The following is a 20,062-nucleotide window of genomic DNA, read 5'->3' as shown; positions in this document are numbered from 1 at the left end:
CTATTTTCATTTGAAGAAAATCCTACAATGGAGAGGGATGAGATGGAGGGTGAATTATTATACATATTTAATAAATCAGTTCTTGGCCAGATTCTGTAAATTTCAAGTCACTTTTTCAAAGCTAATGCAATGACTCATAAGTGTAAACAAGACCGTATGTGGCCCTCCAAGTGTGAAAGGCAAACCGAGGCAGGCACACCAAGTGACTTCCCACGCACAGCACCCAAAACCCAAGCCCCATCACTTGGTCTGACAGTGCTGCCTGCCCAGGCCAAGTCCGGGTGCTGAGACGTGGGTGGCTGTAACTCACCCAGAAACAGTCCCAGGGATGTGGAGACCTTTCCAGGTTTTTAACTCCACTCTGGGACTGGAATGACAAAGAAATAGTTGTGTTTGCCTTTTTTTTTTTTTTGTCCTGGAGGTTTAGTTGGTAGGGTAGGACTAATGAAAGGACTACAGCTCAGCCTGCCAGCCCTGCTCCCTGCCTCTACAATTAGCATCAACATTCAGATGGTCAGTTTTGCATTTTCCAGCTCAGCAAGCTCTAGATGAGCCAGAGAAATAAAGATGTTCTTACTTAAATGAGTATAGAGCTCCTGAAGTATTTTATATTCGTTCTTTCCCATCAACAGCAAGAAAAATCTTAGACAAGACAACTTTAGGGACTTCAGAATGGTCTAAGAAAATAAAATAAAAGAGTTGTTAGCTGTTATGTTTTGTTTTTTTTTTTTAAGTTAGTATCCAGACTAAATATTTGCATTCACATCTGAAATTTTTAAAAGTATTTGATGTTTAAAAAAAATCTATTTCTACCATTAGCTTCTTAATTCACATTTCTGTATTAGTACTTTAAGTGCCCATAGTAGACTTTCTTTGATGAAAATTCGCAGAGAACAATCTATATTACTTAATATCCATGATTTTACTTTTACAGCTGCTGATGCAGTCTGCATTTTATCACACTTTTATTTCCAGAGTCTGGGAAAGCTGTCGAGGGCTCCCGTCCTCAGGAAAGAGAGCAATTGCATCTGTAGAGCTTCATCGGGCCTTTGCCCAAGCTTTTAAAATCTTCCTTGCTCTTTTAAATTTCTCTGTTACTTCATCATCCTCATACTGTGCAGTCACGACAGACACAGTGTCTAAGAATGGTATTTTTCTTTAATAATAGCAGGTAGTTTACCAGCTTCTCCCACCCCCTGCCCAGCTCACGGTGCTCACGGAGCTGTTCTGCCCCTCAAAGGCCAATGGCCACGGAGGCCAGGAAAGGCAGAGATAACAGGATTTTGAAACTGAAACCCATCACATTGCTTTTTATGGATTTAAATCGACTCCTATGTTTTGTCTTTTTCTTCCTATGTGCCCATCTGAAAATTTTAGGGATGCAATTGATGCTACATATACACCTCAAATTTTAAGTCCCAATTTTGGTTCCAGCACAGTATCTTCTTGATATTGAATTCAGCAATTGTGTTTCCCAATAAATCATGCTTGGATGGAGGCAGAGGCTGCCCCTCCCTTGCGTGTACAGTGCACATCATGGCTGCACCACAGGGAGCTCAGCCATCAACCTTGTGGTAGCTTTTAGCCCAAAACACTGTGCCTCTTGTGCCTCTATTTTTGAAGAGCAAATCCCTGCTTGAAAATCCCCAAGTCTGGGGGCAGCCTGCCCTTGAGCTGAATGTTCACAGACCTGTTCATTGATTACACTGTATTGGTGCAGGAAAACTTTGTATGCACATCAAGTCTAAAAAGAGAACTGAAGCCTTCTTACCTCCTCTGCTCAGTGAATCTGCAACTGGTACCTACAACAGGTTTTTGTCCAGCCCCTAAATGATCTTTCTCTGCACTTCTTCCTTTGTGCTTCCCATTAGAGTTCCCTGTTACCGTGCCCCTTAGCTGCTCCAAAAAAGCAGTTCTCTATTCAACTGAAAGGGCACAGTTTTATTGATCATTATCTTTTTTTCCTAATTTACAAAATTTGAGATGAATCTTTGAAAGTCATTCAAGAAAGCATCAAAAGTTCCAGACTTCACTTGTCTGTCTCTTTTTTCCCCTTTTTTTTTCTGCAAAGCATGCTACTAGCACATATGAGATACTGGCAAGAAAGCAAGTTTAAGGCTCTACTGTAATTGAAGGACTTTATATAGAAGGTCATTGAAGAGTTAAGAAACTCTGCTTGTACATATTTCGCAGCAAGAAAAAAGCTAAAATTACAGTAGTTTACAAAATGGTCTTTAAATGCTGTATTAGTCTAACTCTCTATCCTTCCTGAAAGAACTAAATAATCACTCTGTACCCCAGGATTCTTGGGAAACTGCACTCAAATGTCCTTCACTCAAGTTTTGCAGAGTCATTTCTCCCTTCAAATTAGCTGTCTTAATGATTCATGATTCCTCGAAAATTATTACAATGGGAACAGTTTGTCAAGAGCAAAACAAACAATTTGCAAACATTTGAGCATTTACTGAGTCCTGGATTCTTTCCAAGAAATGGACTTTTAGCCCATGTTATGGGATTGTTGCAAATTTACTATTGTCTCCCCTGATATTATTTAGCTATGCTTCACACTTGCATACTCCAGTCAAGGACTGATTTCTTTCTCCTCCAGCTGTTCAGGGCCTTGGGCAAAAGGAGGAGAAAGGTTTGGTGCAAGAAGAGCAACAGAGCACCCTGCTGATGCTGTAGCAACCGCTGTTCAGGTGGTTTCTTTGGATATTGTAGGAGCGGGCTGGGGAACCATTGCAATGTGAGAGCAAACACCGTGGCAGAGTCCAGCAGCTACTCATGGAAATGGCAAAATTAAAAGCAGCATTAAGGTGAAACAGGAATTATTTAGGTTGGGTATTTCTGGGGGATTGTAGCCAAAAGTGGCTCGAGTTGCTAAATTGGAGTTCTGGTCCCCAGGAAAGAAAGTAAAACTGATCTTGATCTTCTTGAGCCAAGGATACTCTTAGCTGTTCTTCAGGCAGGCTTACAACATCTAAGAGAGAGTTTACTTCATGTTCTTGACTGAAAGTTGCAGAATGTTTTTTCTTTTCTTGAAACAATTAAACAAGTTTGTTTTCATTCAGATACTGGAAATACAAGGGTAGCACAGATCTTCCCTGTGTGTGAACTCATTTCTAATTAAGCCAGGGTGTGATTTCTACCTGTGAGAGGCATAGGTACAGAGGCTGGGACAACTCTGTCTTGGACTCTTCCCTTGGACAGCCAATAGTGAGAAAATGCAGTTCTTAACATACCACAACAAAACCACTTTACTGGTGTATAGCAGCTTTACAGAGCCCTTCATATTTTCTATTCTCATTTTTGTCCATACTGCTATGCTCCTTTCTTGTGATCCTTTAATGTTGGCAGGGGGCTTATATGTTGACATTTACCTTTAGGTCTAAAGCTGTTGCTTCTCTGTAGGAGATGACATTCATTCTCCTTCTTTCCCAATGTCAGAATTATTGTTGCTGTATTCTTTTAATTGCAAATGTTGAGTGCCTACCTCTGTTTTCTCAGCAGCTCAGTTCGCAGCCATCACAAAGCCAGAGTACTTTTCTCTTCCACGAGTTTTAATTTAATTAACAGTAAGACACACAAACTGGGTTTGAAAAAAAAATTAATAAGAATTAAACAGAACAGCAGATGGCTGTGTAAATCCTATTTAATAGAGAGCTGGAACAGGAACTTTTCTCATAACTGTATTATTAATAATTAACATATGGAGAATGCTCCAAACAGAATACTCATGGCTGCATTAGATTATAATTTTTCACTGCATTGGTCATGCGACTCAGATACTTAAGGGCATGAGAAGTCCCAGTTCTCATCAACTGCTGCAACAACCTGTGCTCCCCGTTCATTTGCTCAGAGGATGCAGTTTTACCCTGCACAATGTCTTGTGCATGAAATCCATTCCAGGGTCCTTTTCATCATTGAATGGGGCCCCACCTGCAGCATTTTCACCCCACACGGGAGCTAGAGGTGGTTTGTCCCTGAATGGGCAAAAGAACCAGCCCTGCTCCTGCTGAGGACACAGCTCTGCCTCTCAAAATGTGCAGTAACAGACACTGCCCCAAACACAGGCTGCAGCAGAGCTCAGCTAGCACATCCTTAGGAAGGTTAACTGGAAACCTTGGTGTTTGCAAGAGAAACACAGGAAAATAAGTTGGAGAACAGAGGGCGGGAGAAGCCCAGGCATGACAGGAAGTTCTGAAACTCCTCCCTTTGGAGAGTCAGGAGCATATCTGTGCCACGTGCCATGGTGGGTAGCTATGGCTCTGCGAGTTCTGTGTGCTCTCAATTTGCAGTTATCCTGCAAATCCCTGCAATGCCATGCCCTGGGGTGGGACTGCTTCAGGGGAAAGGCGGAGAGGGCACATCGGGGCACACCGCCCACCGCCTTGCACGCAGCCTGTGCACTAGCCTTAACACAAATGGAAGACTACATTTCGGTAACCCAAATGAGATGTTTCAGCTCTACAGCTTTCAGAGCTGTGTAGGTCACAGAAAATCTCTCTTGCGGCTGTTTGTCCTTCTTTGGAGCAAAATTAAGTTTAGGAATTTCCCATGGGATGAACATTGATCTTTCTGTGCCCCAATGGTTGTAACATGAACAGATATGGCTTGAAGCAGGACAGGGTTATGTTTTACCATCTAGATGTGAAGCATCAAGGAGGAAAACTCCTCATGAAAAAAGACTTTCAGGAAGTTGGCTTTTTGTTTTTGTTTCTGTAATCCCTGGTTAACTTTTTTCCACTCTTTAGTTTCAGGAATATTTAACTGAGGTCTTGTGGAGTCGTTGATGGCTTAGACTGTGGTGTCTTTTGTTTCTGTCACTGGAAAACCAGTCGATACTGTACAAATGTAATTTAATATCTGTGTGAACAGTAGAAACACTGTGGTCATTCTGGACTCTTAAGCTTATCCATGCAATTTTTGTTTTTACATTTTTAACCGCATATTATAGATGTTTTGTCAGATTGGAAAGGGAAGGAGTTACTTCCCTTCCTCACAGAAAGCATTTCTATGTCTCTGAGTATTTCATTAGCAAGGTTCCTTCCTCCCACTAAAATCTGTGGTTCTGATGATTTCCTTTTGCCCAGATGTTTTAATTTCTTTTCTTTTCCAAGATGAATCTCATTTTATTATTTCCTGCCCATACATCCATCCTCTCAAGGTTTGAATGAATCATTTCTCCACCCCGAGTGGTGTTTGCAATATTCCCAATTTACTGTAATATGCAGGCTTAATTATTTTCATTTGCAAAGTGCTACAGGGTCTTAGATGTCCATCAAGACGTTGACAAGAGAGCACAGGAACACATCAGCCCCATTGCATGGATGTTCATCACAGATGAAAGGACTTAAAATTACCTTCATTAATAATAAAATTCTCTTAGAAAAGAGCAATTAATATGGTCTGCTATAAACCTGACCTTAGTTGCCCCCAGTTTTGGCTTAATCTATCTCCCCATAGACAGTAGACCTGCTAATGTGCGTTTTGGATGGAAAGTCAGATGGGGATGAGTACAACCCCTCAAAAAATAATAAGATTCAGTATTTCAAGTTACTGAGGGAATTTTCCTAAGTGGTGTTCAAATTTGGATGTCTGCATGGGTACTGGCCCAGGGTATGGCTCTCCTACGTGAGGTTCTTGTCCCATACCTGTAGATGTCTACATTTGAGTACATTTTTGAAGCTCTATACCTCATGCTCAGAGGAGTCTCATCCTATGAGTGAGTCTTTCGCTCCATCGGCTCTGCTGGGGGTGAAGCCATCTATGCTGGAGGCATCTGAGTCTGAGCACCAGCCCAGCCTTTCCTCATCATGTAGCCAAGGGAAAATAGTTTACTGACTCTCCTGGGGGAGGAAGAGGCTATAGCATTTTAAATTTCTCCTTCTGTGCCCACTGTGGCTGTTTGTTTTAGATACCAAAGGGAGCTTGTTGTTTGGTAGCTTTTATTGTGTCATGTTTTCTGATCAATAATTAAATAATAAGGATTGCCAAGTGGTTTTGATTCTGCACAGATATGAAAACCCTGGAATGTTAGAGGCTTGGACTTCCAACTCATTTGCTTGTTTTCAGATAAATAATTCTGTGATAAGATTTATTCATACATGTAAAAAGAGGAGAAAAGAGACATTAGCCATAAATCTCTTCAGGAAACATACAGCCCACTAGAATATGAAACTGAAGTTTTCTTAAGAGCCAACCACCTTATTCACTACCCTACAGAAGAATGCTTAGCACAAAAAAGAGCCTATATCCTTGCCCCAGGGAAGTGAAATTATAAAGAAACTTTAGGCAGAACAAGGTTTAAACTGAACCAATTAAAGAATTCGTGTAAACTCTACATTTTCTAGTTATACACCTCAAATATATCAGACTTAATTTTATATCACAGTAACTGAAATGTAACAGAACAACAAAAAAATCCCCCTCCATTCCTTCCACTACTAAGAGGATTATTAATTCTGTGTTTTCACTCGGCACTGGAGAGCATTTCTGTCAATGGGTGAATTGCATTTGAAATGGTCCTGGCAGTTTTATTTACCCCATTATTTTGGTTTGCTATTAGACTAATTTGTTTTTATTGGGTTTTATTTTGTGCCTGTTCACCATTCTGGTGCCTGATCAAATCCTGTTTCCATCCATGTTGCTCATTCTAATGGGACCACACCATCTCCTTTATAGACCTGTGCGACACAGGTGGTTTTGGGCAATTACACGAGCATTGGGATGCTGGGATGACCTTCATTGCCTTGGTTCTGTCTTCTTGTCACCTTTGCAAAGTGACATCTCGATCCTGTTAATGTACTCAATGATTTAGCAGAGAGCAGAAGAACTATCCCAAACAACATGCTTGCTTGATAGTTTAGTTCAGAAAAGTGCATGTGAAAGGTTTTATAAAAGGTGTAATTTATTACTAAAACCATAATAAATACTTCTGGGTTTATGCCTTAAAAGTAACTCAGAGACTAAGGTTCATAACTTGTTGGGGTTTTTTTTCCTGATAATTCCAGCTCGTCTGGGCTCTGCCTACAAACATAAAACTTTTCCCTTTGCTACCAGGTTTATAAACGCTGATATTAGACTCCAGATATTGGGTCTGAATATTCACCAAGACTGTCATAAAGCTCATCTACAGGATGAGCAAGAACCTCATGAATATTTGTGTGATAGTATTAGACAGTCAAATGAACCTCAGGGACAGAGGGAAAGCTGCAGAAATCCTCAGGGCAGGGACGTTTCCTTGCTTCATGTTCTCTGTGTGTGTCTGCAGCAACTGCAATATCTCAGAGGACCTTTTCTCCCGTAGTATTTATTTTTATGCAATGGTCAGATCCCATTGAAACAAATCTTGATCATCAGTTGAATTTTCTTTCATCCAAGTTGATCAGGGTTCCATGAAATTCTTTTTTGTGTCTGGATGAAGGAATTTGGACCTGCTGATTTACTTTCCCTTGTAATGTTACTCTGGTGCAGTGTGTTCTAAAAACTGGGCCTGTGGCCATGGATAAAATTTAACTATAATTAGAGCAGGTCTCTTTTGTGAAAAGGTCACGGTCTCACAGCATGGGTATTTGGATTGGAACTTTACTTATTATTTTTAATTCATAAATAATAGGGCAAGTAGTTTTCTATTTCTTAAACTTTCTACAGTTTTACTTGCAGCTCTTATCAGGCACAACAGCAAACAGTGAGCCAAGTTCCATCCATATTTACCCTCTGACAACCCCATTTGTCATAGTTTAATAGCACAAGCACTTGTTAAAAGCAGAGTTTTTTTCCGCACTCTGGATCATGAAATAAATATATCCCATCTGCTTCTGTTAAGGTTTCTCAGAATAGTTTCTTCAAAACAAAGGGCTCTTTGTTCACTTGGAGGTTCACAGAACAGAGTACAAGGTGAAGATAAGAAAAGGTATATGCATACGTTGGCCTTTTCCTGTACTGTGTATTTCCTAGCAAGCATCAGTAGTTTCCACTGAGCTCTGTTGTCTCCTGCTCTGCATCAGGTGAAACGACTCTGCAAGTAGATGGGTCTTTTACCAGATCAAAAAACTGTTCCAACATGTTTCCATTTTTTTTTTCAAGTTTGTGTTTTTGTTTGGATGGGTTTTTTTCCAAAGAGTATGTTTCAGTTCAAGAAATGTATTTTATTCAGTATAAAACCAGACTCTTTATTTAGGCTTCAAGACTTAAAAATGCTTAAAATATCAAAGGAATCTTCAAAAGTGAAAAGCGGTTTAAAAGCAAAGAAATTATATTTTGCTTTAATATTTTCATTGCCTTTTTTTTTTTTTCCTGTCATGTGCATGTGGGCATATGTTTACCCTTTAATTCATCTGATCCTCTTTGGTGAAATGGCAGTATATTTCTTACCCTTCAGGAGAAGAGCAGTAATATCCTGCTTTGACCTTTCCCTGAGTTTCTTCCACCCCTGCCAATGTTTGCTGATACTCCCACAGCATCTTCAGCAACCCACTGAAAAAGGATGATTTCATATCTCCTTTGATGAAGGTTTTGCTGGGAGAAACAGGACATTGCCTACACAGAAGTGGAGATGGGCAAGCCCAACTTTCCATCCCTCCCTGCCTCTGGTTTTGCTCAAGCACAGCACCTCTGCCAAGCAAATGCCAGCTCACCTTCCAGACCAGGACTGGCTTCGGTCCTGCTGCAAACACCAGCACGGCAAGCTCAGCTCAGGCTGTGTTTGTCTGTGAGGTGTGTCATGAAGTCTTCTTAATAATATTTACGTACTTTCATCTTTTCAGAGCACACAATGTGTGTGGTTCAGATCCCACCTGTTTTTTCCAACATGTGGATCCCTGCAGGAGTGCTGCAAAATGGGAAAAGCCATGTATACAATCCATTTGATGCTCCCCTCATTTTCCCTTGTAATTCAGAGGCATGGGGTGACAATTGACTCAAATGAGTCATCAAAACAGTTTCGGCATGTTCGCTAGGATCTCTGACATTTGAAGCATTACACACCCAACCAGGGGTTCCCGTGAGCAGGTGCTGCAGCTTAAAACAGTGTTAATCAATGTAGGCTTGCAGAAGCGATGAGCTACATCAAAAGACAAATGTTTAATAATGAACCCAGAAAGGTTGTTCGAAGGACATGAACGCAGCTACATGATGAAATGAAAAATGGCTCGTCCCTGCCCCTGCCAGTGTCTCTTGACATTACCAAAGTTCTCCTGAAAATCTATTTATGCAGTTCCCTTTCTAGCTCTCACTCGCTGATTAAACACACTGCTGCTCACCTGAATTGGAGTTTTTGTTTGCTGAGGTTTGCCAGCATTTCTTATAAGGCTTACAGTGAAGGAGTGAGCTGGAAAGGACCTGACAGGAGTATCTCTGTGAAAGCAGGACGTTAAAGTTACAAGTTTGCATTGTTAGCTCTGACATGCAGGATTTTAAAGTGTTTTCACTGGTTCACTGATGAGTTTTTCCTTCCTGCTTCAGCCCCTGGCTATTTAGTGTAGGGTGCATTAGCAAAGCAAGATGATCCTGTCTGAGTGGTTAATTCTCTTGCCTCCGTGGTAGATTTCTGCACTTGTAAGGGAATTAGAATAATAATAATTTCAGTAATAAAGGAAATATTGGGTTTTTTTCTGCATGATTAATTCCAACCATCTGAGGCTGACCTCTGCCTTTTACCTGTCTTGGCATAAGTTTCCTTATTTCTGCTGACAGCATTTTTCTGTCCAAGATATATATCTTTTTAGGTTTTGGTTTGTTTTTTTTTTTTTCTGTTTGATGTGTGAACATTGTCTGACACTCTCAAGGATTTCCTGGATTTTTGCAACCTGGCTATAGCTTATCTGTTATGTGCCACAGGATAAGAGAGATGCCCTTCAGGTAGGGACCATAGGGTGTTTTGGATAGCGGGTTTAAACAGTGCCTAACCACAGACAGCTTAGGCAACCACTGTGCTAATACTGAACAATACTGGGGTCCTCATCAGAGACTCTTTGTCTGTCCATTATAATAGAAAATAAAAAATGAAAGTCTCTCTATTACAGTGTTTTCTATCAGAAGTAACTTCCTATACAGTTACAGAGATATAAAGTTACTTTATTGTCTGTGTAGTGAAACTCATGCATTTTTGAACAAGGATGCTGAGGAAAAAAATCTCACTCTGTCATGAGAGCTGTAAAGTGCTTTCCCACAATGCATACACATGATAAACTATGAGAAAGAGCTGTCATAAATCAAACTAGATAGCAATGTGGAAAAGTTATCATTCAATGGAGTGGTCTCTAAAACATTCTCTTTATTTCTGTATGTAAAACTGTTCCTTTGGGCCCTTTCAATTCCCACTGAAGGCTTTGAGAGATTTTTTTCATATTCTAGACAAAGATTCATCTCACTCATTTAATCCTCTGTAGCACAGAACAGTGTCTTTTGGATGTGTCAATACTTTCCTGTGTCTTTCAGTGACTCTCAAAAACGCCACTTTAGCAACTTCATTGCTTGAGCTGGCTCTTCAGATTGATGTGAGTTTTGGTTGGGTTTTTTTAGCCTTTTTTTTTAACTTAAAAAAGTGTGTAACTGATAGCTGGAGGGAAGTACAATTTTTGTCCTAAATTAGAGGTATGCACAGTATAAGGAAAAACCACTGCCATCTACTGGGGTCCCTGTGCCATGGGACCAGAAAAGCTGCCACTGCTGTTTCTGAATGCAGAAGCACTGGAAAACATTTTTCTTGAGCTCGCAGATCCTGATGCATTACCTTTATCAGCTTGGAGGGAACTCACTCTGCCCATGAGATAAAGCACTTAATGCTTCTAAATGGCTCTTTTTGGACCTACACAATCCCCTCCACTGCCAGTGCTTCCATTTCAATCAGCGATATCTTGCCCTTCTGCACAGCTCCAGCCACACCGGTCTTGTTGCAACTCTTTCTGCCTTTCTCTTCTTCAGGGATGCAGCACACGAGCAGCCACAGTTTGCCCCTAAAAGCCTCCTAACCCCATTTTCCAGGACTGGAGAAAGGGAAATAACATTTAATGGGAACTTTGAAAAAGCATTGCAGCATTTAGGCCTCTGAAATTCAATATACCACATCACCATTTTTCATTACACTTTGAAGCATTCTGTCTTGAAGCTTTTGTTTCAAACTCTGTTCTTTTCTGTGCCCATGACACTAAGCAAAGCATCAGTGTAATCTTTAACTTGGTGTCAGTGCCCATTCCCAGAGAAGAAAGAAAGGTAAATAGCTCTGTAATGTCTTTGATGAGATCTAAGATCAGTTTCTGAAATTTTGTTAGAGAGAGGGTTGGCATTGTCCAAGGGTCACTGCATATTTCATTAATATCTGATGGAGCAAACATCATGAAAAACTACGGCTTGCTGTAAGCAAATAACAGATCAAAACTCATTCATGTTCTTATCTTTCTTATCCTGATCTTATTTTTCCCTCATTTTTGTAATAATCAGAGTAAGATGAACACCATCAAGGCTCTATGGCATGCTGCCAATCTTTGTTGTCTTGTACAAAATAAATTGTTCCAATAACTGAGTTTTATGGCAATTCCCTCTCAATTTTCCTATATTTGTATTTTTATTGTAGCTCTTCCCAGACGGAATGAAACAATGAACAGATTAAAATGTCTGATGAATTCGCTGAAATGCCAACCAGCAAAAGTCTTTGACTGTCTCATTGCCAAGGACAACTGAATTTCCTTGTCTGAATCAATTCTCATAATGCAGTGAACAATTACAAGAGCAGGAGGAAGCCTGGCTGTTGTTTTGGCCTTTCATCTCAAAAGTCTGCACATCTACCAGTGTAATTTTCCTTTCCATGAGTTGCTACAATTGCTATTGAATTAATCATATCTCAAAATAAAATTTAAAAAGGGAGTCAGTTCTCTCTCTAGCTTCCTTCCACTTCATCTTTCTATCCATTTGCCAGAACGATAGCAGCCCTAGCAGCATTAGCACAAATATAAACATATAAGCATTAGGAAATGCCTCCTTGCAATACTGCTGTCATCACCTTAACCTTAAAGTTTAAATGCTCAGAATGACTAGGACTGATGATTTATAGATTATCTTTTTTGAAAGCTTTCTTTTTTTTTGAAAGCAGCTTAAAAGAAAGCATATTAAAATGTTAATATTTCCAGGAAAAAATTCTAAAGACAAAAGAAGTTAAGAGTACCTATCAAATTTCTTCACTCTGATTGATTTATTCAGTGGAAGGGATAAAGACTTATTTTCTATTTTTTTCTTCTTGAGAAATGCAGGCCCCAAAGCCTAATTCATCTGAAGAAGCACATTTTAAATAGCTGGTAATGTGCTGTTAAAGAAGGAAAAGCATTATTCCACAGCAATCCTAATTACTGTGCAACTGTATTTCATTCTGCACTAGCAATAAACTGATCATTTAAACTCACAGTAACGGTTTTGTTATTATGCAAACATCTAGAAAAGAGTCCATTAAATTCCTGGTTTGATTATAATTTCATAGAAAGTGAAGATGAAAGCACAGTTAGAATTTTCTCTACTTTTCAGTCCCAATAAAACTACAGACAGCAGCTGAAATCCCCACAGCTGGTTGCAGATGACAGGGCTGAAGGAGGGCAATGGGGCAGCTGCCAGATATGGTCCATGACCACACTGCCAGGCAGGGGCAACAGCAGCCACGAAGGCCCCAGTAGCCTTAGCTTTTCTCCTCTCTTTCTCTACCCCCTTCATCCTCCCCCTCACCTCCAGAAAGTTCTTCCTTTTGAAGTAGTTTTACATTTCCCTCCTAAGAACATTTATTCACCCAGAAAACTCACAAATGAAACACTCGGTTCTGCTAATGCAATCAACTACATTAGCAACATATTTATTTTTCATCTTTTCTTTCAGTTATTTTGCCTTTTAATTATCTTTCTTTGTGATTAAAGATAGTCACATTCTAAATTCAATCACTCTGAAGAACAATATGAAATAAAGAAGTTTAATCTTTTATTATAAAATTCTTCCGTGTGATCCAGTGGTGCTGTAATTTTACCATTAAGAAATTGCCCTTTTCAGTTGTCTGCTGCTCGCCTTTTCTTTTTCCTCTGAACAATAAACTGAAGAAGAGTCTCAGTTACAGGATACAAAGCATGTACTTTCTGTACCAGAGCAGCACAGCTTTTCCTTCTGCTTTTAAATTTGTCTTTTTGTCCGATCAGTAAGGAATGAGCTGTCATTTTTTGAAAGGTAATCTGAGATAAAGCATTTAAAGTAGCAAAATACCAGCCAGACCTCTTATAGTTTACAGGAGAAGGAGAACCATGCAGAATGGTTCATTTTGGGTCCGTATGCAGTGAATAGAAAAATGTAATATTGGTGCTCTGTTGAGCCATTTCAATGGCCTATGTCTTCAGGAAGTTATCAGAGTTTTTTTCCTGGTTGATATCAAAGCGCCTCTCTGTGTCTTTTCTGAATCTCGATGCAGACTGTCTCAGATGTAAACGCTGACCCCACAAGGCACTTTTTGTCAGTGCTGGCCACTGAAGGATGTTGGGTTTTGGCCTAGACAGTCTGCTGTCTAAGAAAACTTATCTAGAGAAGACAAGAAACAGAAATGAACCACGTTCTGCTTCTGGGGGATTTTGGGTGCCTGGTCTGCAGTTTTCTATTTGTGACACCATAAGCTATGTTGACATGCCGTGTCTTGTTCCACTGGCAAGTTCAGCAGGTTGTTCACTGACATCTCATCCTCTTTGGACAATGCTACTGATACTTCTATTTCTATTTCTTTTACAGTTTGTTGCTCACCCCAACTGCCAGCAACAATTGCTCACCATGTGGTATGAAAACCTCTCAGGCTTACGGCAGCAATCTATAGCTGTGAAGTTCTTGGCTGTCTTTGGGGTCTCCATCGGCCTGCCCTTCCTCGCCATAGCCTACTGGATTGCTCCTTGCAGCAAGGTACAAACTCATTAAGGTCCATGTTTTTTTATAGTAGTTTCTATCCAGGACCTGGAATGAAGTCACATATTTTTCTGTAACGCCATTGGGAAGCAATTCATGCTATTGTCTAAGATTGCCCCAGAGGAGAGCAAGCGTGAGGTGTTGTTTGATATACACAAATGGAGTTACTAGGCATGGTGTGAGGTTCATCTTTGCAGATAATAAAGGTGGGGTGATGGGGGAAGGAAACATTGAGACAGTGAGTGACAAGAAAAGACTAGGAACAAGAAGTGGATAGGCGACAACATGGGAGTGGGATGAAGAAAGAATAGAAGAACCATCAGAGTGGGGAATAACTAAAGAAGATCTTTGTTGCCCTTTCAGTTAACTCTGATGTTTAAACTCTCATGCCTGTTATGTAGTTTTTGTTGCAGGTTCCTCCCTTCTTCAGGGCTCCTCTCTTCCCTTTCCTTCTTCTTTCTGATCTTGTATTTTTAGTTAGTGGAGCGTTCTTATGGCACATGTTCCTGAAACTCTGGCAAGCCCCAGGGGACTGCTTAGTGCTGCAGAGAAGACTAGACTTAATCATACAATCTTTATGGTTTTGAGGGAAAATATGATGAAACTTGGAAAACTGCCACGTACCTAAATGTCTGAGACATACCTGTGCTATGTCTCACAGCATCAGATGGAGCAGGAGTTTTGCCAAGACCTAGAGGTCAAAGGACCAGAGCCAACCATTAGCTTAGGCAAAAGCTTGAGTGGTCTGTGGTGTGAAATATGTAGTGAGGTTTCCATCCTGAAAGAGTCTGCTCAAGCAAGTGGAGATAAATAGGTGTGTGGCTGAGTGATAAATAGCTTTTTTCACTACTCTTACCGCAGCAGAAAGGGGTGGCAGGGAAGATCATTTCACATTCAGCAATAGCCAGCAACATCATTCATTACAAGGTAGAGGTCTTCAGCATGAGGCTTATCAGAGGTACTTAAATTTGATAGAATGACCCCTGGTGCCGGTAATTTATTCAGTCTTGAAAGCATCTTCTCCCATTTCCTTTAAAAGCCAGTGAGGAATCCTTTCTAAATTTGCCAAGCCCAAGAAATTATAGATCCACAGATGGGTATTGAGGAAAGACTATAATTTGAAAAGGTTTATGTTGGCACAATCAGACAAACCTTTTGAAAACAGTCTTCCAGAACATTTGAGATAACAAAACATGTTTAGGGCTTGGCGTCTTCCAAAATATTTCCAAGAAAAGTACTTTTTCTTAGAGTAATTGAGAATGTAACTCCATTTTCTCAAGGTTTGCATCAACACAAAACCCCACAGCTTTTATGAATAGTGGACAGGACTCCAGAGTTTCACAAAAAGTACATGCAAAAGCCAGGCTGTATTGTGGGTGGTTTTGGTTAGGTGGTAGAGGGAATTCATGTGTGGAATTACAATGTTGATTCCGTTACATCAGACCTCAGTCTAGCAGGGATTTATGAAGCTGTTTAATTTCCTTCACCTCTGTTGAATGTTCTGAGTGTTGGCACACCAGCCAACAGCAACATTTGTGGTGTATCCTCAGAAGTACAGAGGTTGCATTTGAATATAGCAATAGGTGGGGAGAACAATTAGACTAGAAATAAGTGAAGAATTTAAATGAAAAGCATAAAAACTAAGGGGGGAAAAAACTGAGGCAAAAAATTCAAAATAAATCAGTTTTACAGCAGAAATAAGACATAATTGAGAAAGTTATTTCATTTTAATTTCTTGAGGTAGGTGTATTAAAATTAAGAAAGAATGGAGGGAGGGGGACTTAACTTTTCATCAACTGTGATTTCGTTACACTAAACCTGTTGTGCATTCTTATTTTTCAATGTCTCTTTCTTTTCACCCCGCTTTAGACTGTGAAAAAACATACGGAACATTCTGTCATAAAGTCAAATTGAAAGTTCTTTCAGGAAGGAATTGTCTTTTAATGCATGGCTTTGCATTGATCAGAACAATGTAGTCTTGATTTTTTGATTGGGGACTGTGACAGAAATAACTGAATAATGAATGCATTTTTCCCCCATGAATTGGTACCTCACCCAAAATAGTAATTATTAGGTTCAAGGGTTGAGGGTTGATGCATGAGCCTTGTATCCTCTCATAGTGTTATTGCAGACAATTTTACATAGGCAGCATATCCGCTAAAAGGATGGTCATGTTAACAGAAGATTTGCATGTGATGCTCTGAGCAGCCCAATTTTGTCCTGATCAGTTTTACAAGTGTTTTGTTTGGTTTTAAGTCATGGGAACAATCTTGATGTTACACAACTGGGTAATGAAATAATTTTTCCATAGTAACAATCAGCTAAGATATTTAACTTAAATCGAATCAGGCCTGACTTAAAAGACACATGGATGCCCAGCCATGAGTCAGGGACTTGTTTCTGGGCTAAGACAGTGACAAAAATGAAGGCAATTTCTGTAATGATGTGGAATACTGCTTATAGGAGCTGTCCTGACCAATACTATTGTGTATCACATTCTTAAGATGTATTGGTCAAATTCTGCAGTTTCACATAGGGTAATAGAGTAATTCTTATCTCAAAATAATTCCTTCACTAATGTATCTTAGGAAGGAATATGTTTTCAAGTCTTTACTCCCTAACAGAAAATTTTCTTTAATAAAGCCCCCTGGAATTAGAATACCACCCTTCAAAATTTTGTAAATAGTATTAACGGGAATTTGCAACTAAACTCTTAAGTCTTCTTTTGCATTCAGTTGCACAGAGCTGTCTTTATTAAAACCAATTTTAGCGTCATCTCTGGATGCACAAACTGTTGACAAGACCCACAGAGTGTAAGCCTATCCTATCCTGAAATATGTGTTGACTTATCCATCTCATGGAAGCTGTGACTCTGAAATGAACTGTTGCTTTATATGTTGGTATCCAAAACTTGTTTTACTGCTGATCAGAAGAGAAAAGATAGAAAGGAAAAATTGCACAGTCTGCTGCCCAAAAACGTAATGACAAGAGCAAGCAGGACTGTTTGGACTGTCGGTAGAACTTCAAGTATTTTCTTCCTTCTCTGGTCAGTTGAAGTGCACTTTCAAATATTACAACACTAACAGAGATCATTTATACACAGCTCTCATTGCCTGGGTTGTTCTCTGGCTTTCATGTAGCCATGCTGGGGTTTTATGGACTGTAGATCCCACTGGGACAGACTCAGTATCATTTAAGCACTGGAACTTTAATGGATCACTCCACCTAAAGCTGCACCTGTACCTTTTTAGTATGGGTATTTTCCTCCCCAGTTAAGCTACATAAAATTTCTACAACAATATTCTTCATGCTTCTGCTGTGAGCATAGTACTAAAACTAGTAATGGCTTTTTTCTTCATGATATTTTTGTCTTTATTTGTTCCTGTCTCTTGGAGTAGAGATTAATTTGCATTTGGAAATCTGTTTCACTATCACATTTTATATATTTTCTTTTTGACATGTCTGCATGCTTCATTATTTTCTCATGATATGGATAGGATACTAAGTCATGAAATGATCTATTCTCTTAAGAATGAACATTTGTATTCACACACTGTCAGTGTCTCTGTCTTAACAGTGACAGCCAGGCACTTCCATGCAATCCCAATTTGATGAAAGACAATATTTTGTTTTAAAAAAGTAATTGAGAAATTGATACATCCAAGTAGTTACACATCTTGAGTTTAACTGTATCATGTTGCTTGAAAAATATATTTTATTGTCATAAAGCATTAGGCTGCCTGGAGGAATTGATGCTTCATTAATTTTTTACAGAATATTCTAGTCAACACTTTCACCTCCTGTAGCTCTTAGCTAAAAATCAGATTTCTGAGAAAATATGAAAAGCATCAGCTCAAGAAAAAAACTGTAAGCTTTCCACAGTAATAAAGGGGATAAAATGCTGATTTAACACTGACTAAATGCAGACTTTTGTTAAATCAGTAGAGAACCAAGTGAAACTACCCACAGAATTCATTTGGTTCTGTAATACATGGGATTATTTCTCTGATAACCAAGGCTGTGCTACTTTAATCTCAGGTCTCTCTTTTTAAGTTTCTGTAGACAGCAGAAAAAGTCTAATTATCTGTAGAGAATTCATGATTCATAGAATCACAGAAGGGTTTCGGTTGGAAGGGACCTTTAAAGGTCATCTAGTTCAAGCCCCCTGCAATAAGCAGGGACATCTTCAACTAGATCAGGTTGCTCAGAGTCCCATCCAACCTGACCTTGAATGTTTCCAAGGATAGGTCATCTACTGGGCAACCTGTTCCAGTGTTTCACCACCCCCATTGTAAAAAATTCCTTCCTTATATCCAGTCTAAATCTACCCTCTTTTAGTTTAAAACCATTACCCCTTGTCCTATCACAACAGGCCCTGCTAAAAAGTTTGTCCCCATCTTTTTTATAAGCCCCCTTTAAGTACTGAAAGGCCACAGTAGGGTCTCCCCAGAGCCTTCTCTTCTCCAAGCTGAATAACCCCAACTCTTTCAGCCTTTCTCCATAGCAGAGATGTTCCATCCCTCTGATTGTTTTTGTGGCCTTCCTCTGGACTCACTCCAACAGGTCCACGTCCTTCCTGTGCTGAGGACTCCAGAGCTGGACACAGTACTCCAGGTGGGGTCTCACCAGAGCAGAGTAGAGGGGAAGAATCACCTCCCTTGACCTGCTGACCATGCTTCTTTTGGTGCAGCCCAGGATATGGTTGGCTTTCTGGGCTGCAAGCGTACATTGCCGTCTCATGTCCAGCTTTTCATCCACCAGTACCCCCAAGTCCTTCTCTGCAGGGCTGCTCTGTATTGATACTGGGGGTTGCCCTGACCCAGGTGCAGCACCCTGCACTTGGCCTTATTGAACCTCATGAGGTTCACATGGGCCCATTTCTTGAGCTTGTCCAGGCCCCTCTGGATGGCATCCCGTCCCTCAGGCATGTCAACTGCACCACTCAGCTCGGTGTCGTCTGCAAACTTGCTGAGGGTGCACTTGATCCCACTGTCTGTGTCATTGATGAAGATATTAAACAGTACTGGTCCCAGTACGCTGCTTCTCTTTTAGTGAATTCAGGATAGAAATGAGCCTTGTACAGACTGTAAATGCACTTTCTTAAAACTTTCTTGGTAAGGCCCCATATGCCCACAGTTGTTATTATACTTTGCTCTTGCTCTTTGAGCTCTCTCAGACAGGTCATATGAGGAAAACATCTGAGATTATTACTGTACGGGGCATTGTTCAAACATATCCCATCAACCCATCAGCTCTGTACTGGAAATATAAATTCTGCTATAAAATGGAAATCTACCCAACACCAGTCATAAAAAGCTACTGAGAGCTAACACTACACCAAGGTTTACAGCAGAGGAGTGAACCAGCATCACAAGTGTTGGGACTGGTTTTAACACACTTCATTTACTTCATTTACTCCTATTCCTAGACATGATTAAGGAAACTTGGATTTTGATTCAGTGCAATATCTACCTGCCTAAACACATCTTTATTGACCTCAGAAAGAAGCAAGCATGTTAATAAGGGCTCTGGGATAGAGCAGATTTTTTTCATTTTCTTTATTGTAAAGTCTGGTATTTAGAAACATGCAAATTTTCCAACAGGTTTTACTATTCTGTCAACTTTATAAAAGTTTTGTTTGACATTTTAAAAATTCAGAGAAGAAAAAGAAATAAGAACCAGAATCAGAAGGCTTCCTTTAAATTTCCACTAGACTTAGAGCCCTGCTTTTAAAGTATTTCCTGCCCTGCAATAACCAGAGACCTGGGCTCCTTTGAACAAAGCTGCTATTGGAGATAAGTAAGAAAACAGAGAATTTCCTTTTTCAGTCCCTTTTCATAATTCTTAAGAAGTTTTATGATCAAGTCAGTAGATATTAAGAAAATTTTGGGGATACCTTGTCATCAAGGGAAGTTAATCAGTGAGTAATATACTGCAGAAAAAATCCCATTTGCTTTGAGGTGGTTTTGGAAAGGGCACGTACAGGATGGCACTTGCGTTTCTGTCTATTGTGTCCAACGCCATGGGCATCGCTCCTTGCACTCCTAAAAATGCTTCTATTCTTAATATTTTTCTGTACTAATGTTTTCTTAGATCACAGAAAATGTAAAATGAAAAGAGTGCTATTTAAATTAATTAACAAACAAAG

At 39.8% G+C, this 20,062-nt stretch overlaps 1 protein-coding gene across 1 annotated transcript in view; it reads left to right on the top strand.

Annotated features, from left to right (window-relative positions):
• The window catches only part of TRPC7 (transient receptor potential cation channel subfamily C member 7), an 82,516-nt gene that overhangs the window by 34,606 nt on the left and 27,848 nt on the right, over nucleotides 1-20,062 (top strand). The window contains exon 4 of the mRNA XM_087753878.1: nucleotides 13,747-13,911. Coding sequence (XP_087610004.1) covers nucleotides 13,747-13,911 — 165 coding nt within the window. The remainder of the gene's footprint in view (nucleotides 1-13,746; nucleotides 13,912-20,062) is intronic.

This window comes from Nipponia nippon, unplaced genomic scaffold (assembly GCF_047370975.1).
Source record: "Nipponia nippon isolate SJK-2023a ecotype South Korea unplaced genomic scaffold, ASM4737097v1 scaffold_17, whole genome shotgun sequence".
NCBI lineage: Eukaryota > Metazoa > Chordata > Aves > Pelecaniformes > Threskiornithidae > Nipponia > Nipponia nippon.
This window is presented reverse-complemented; position numbering and strand designations above follow the sequence as displayed.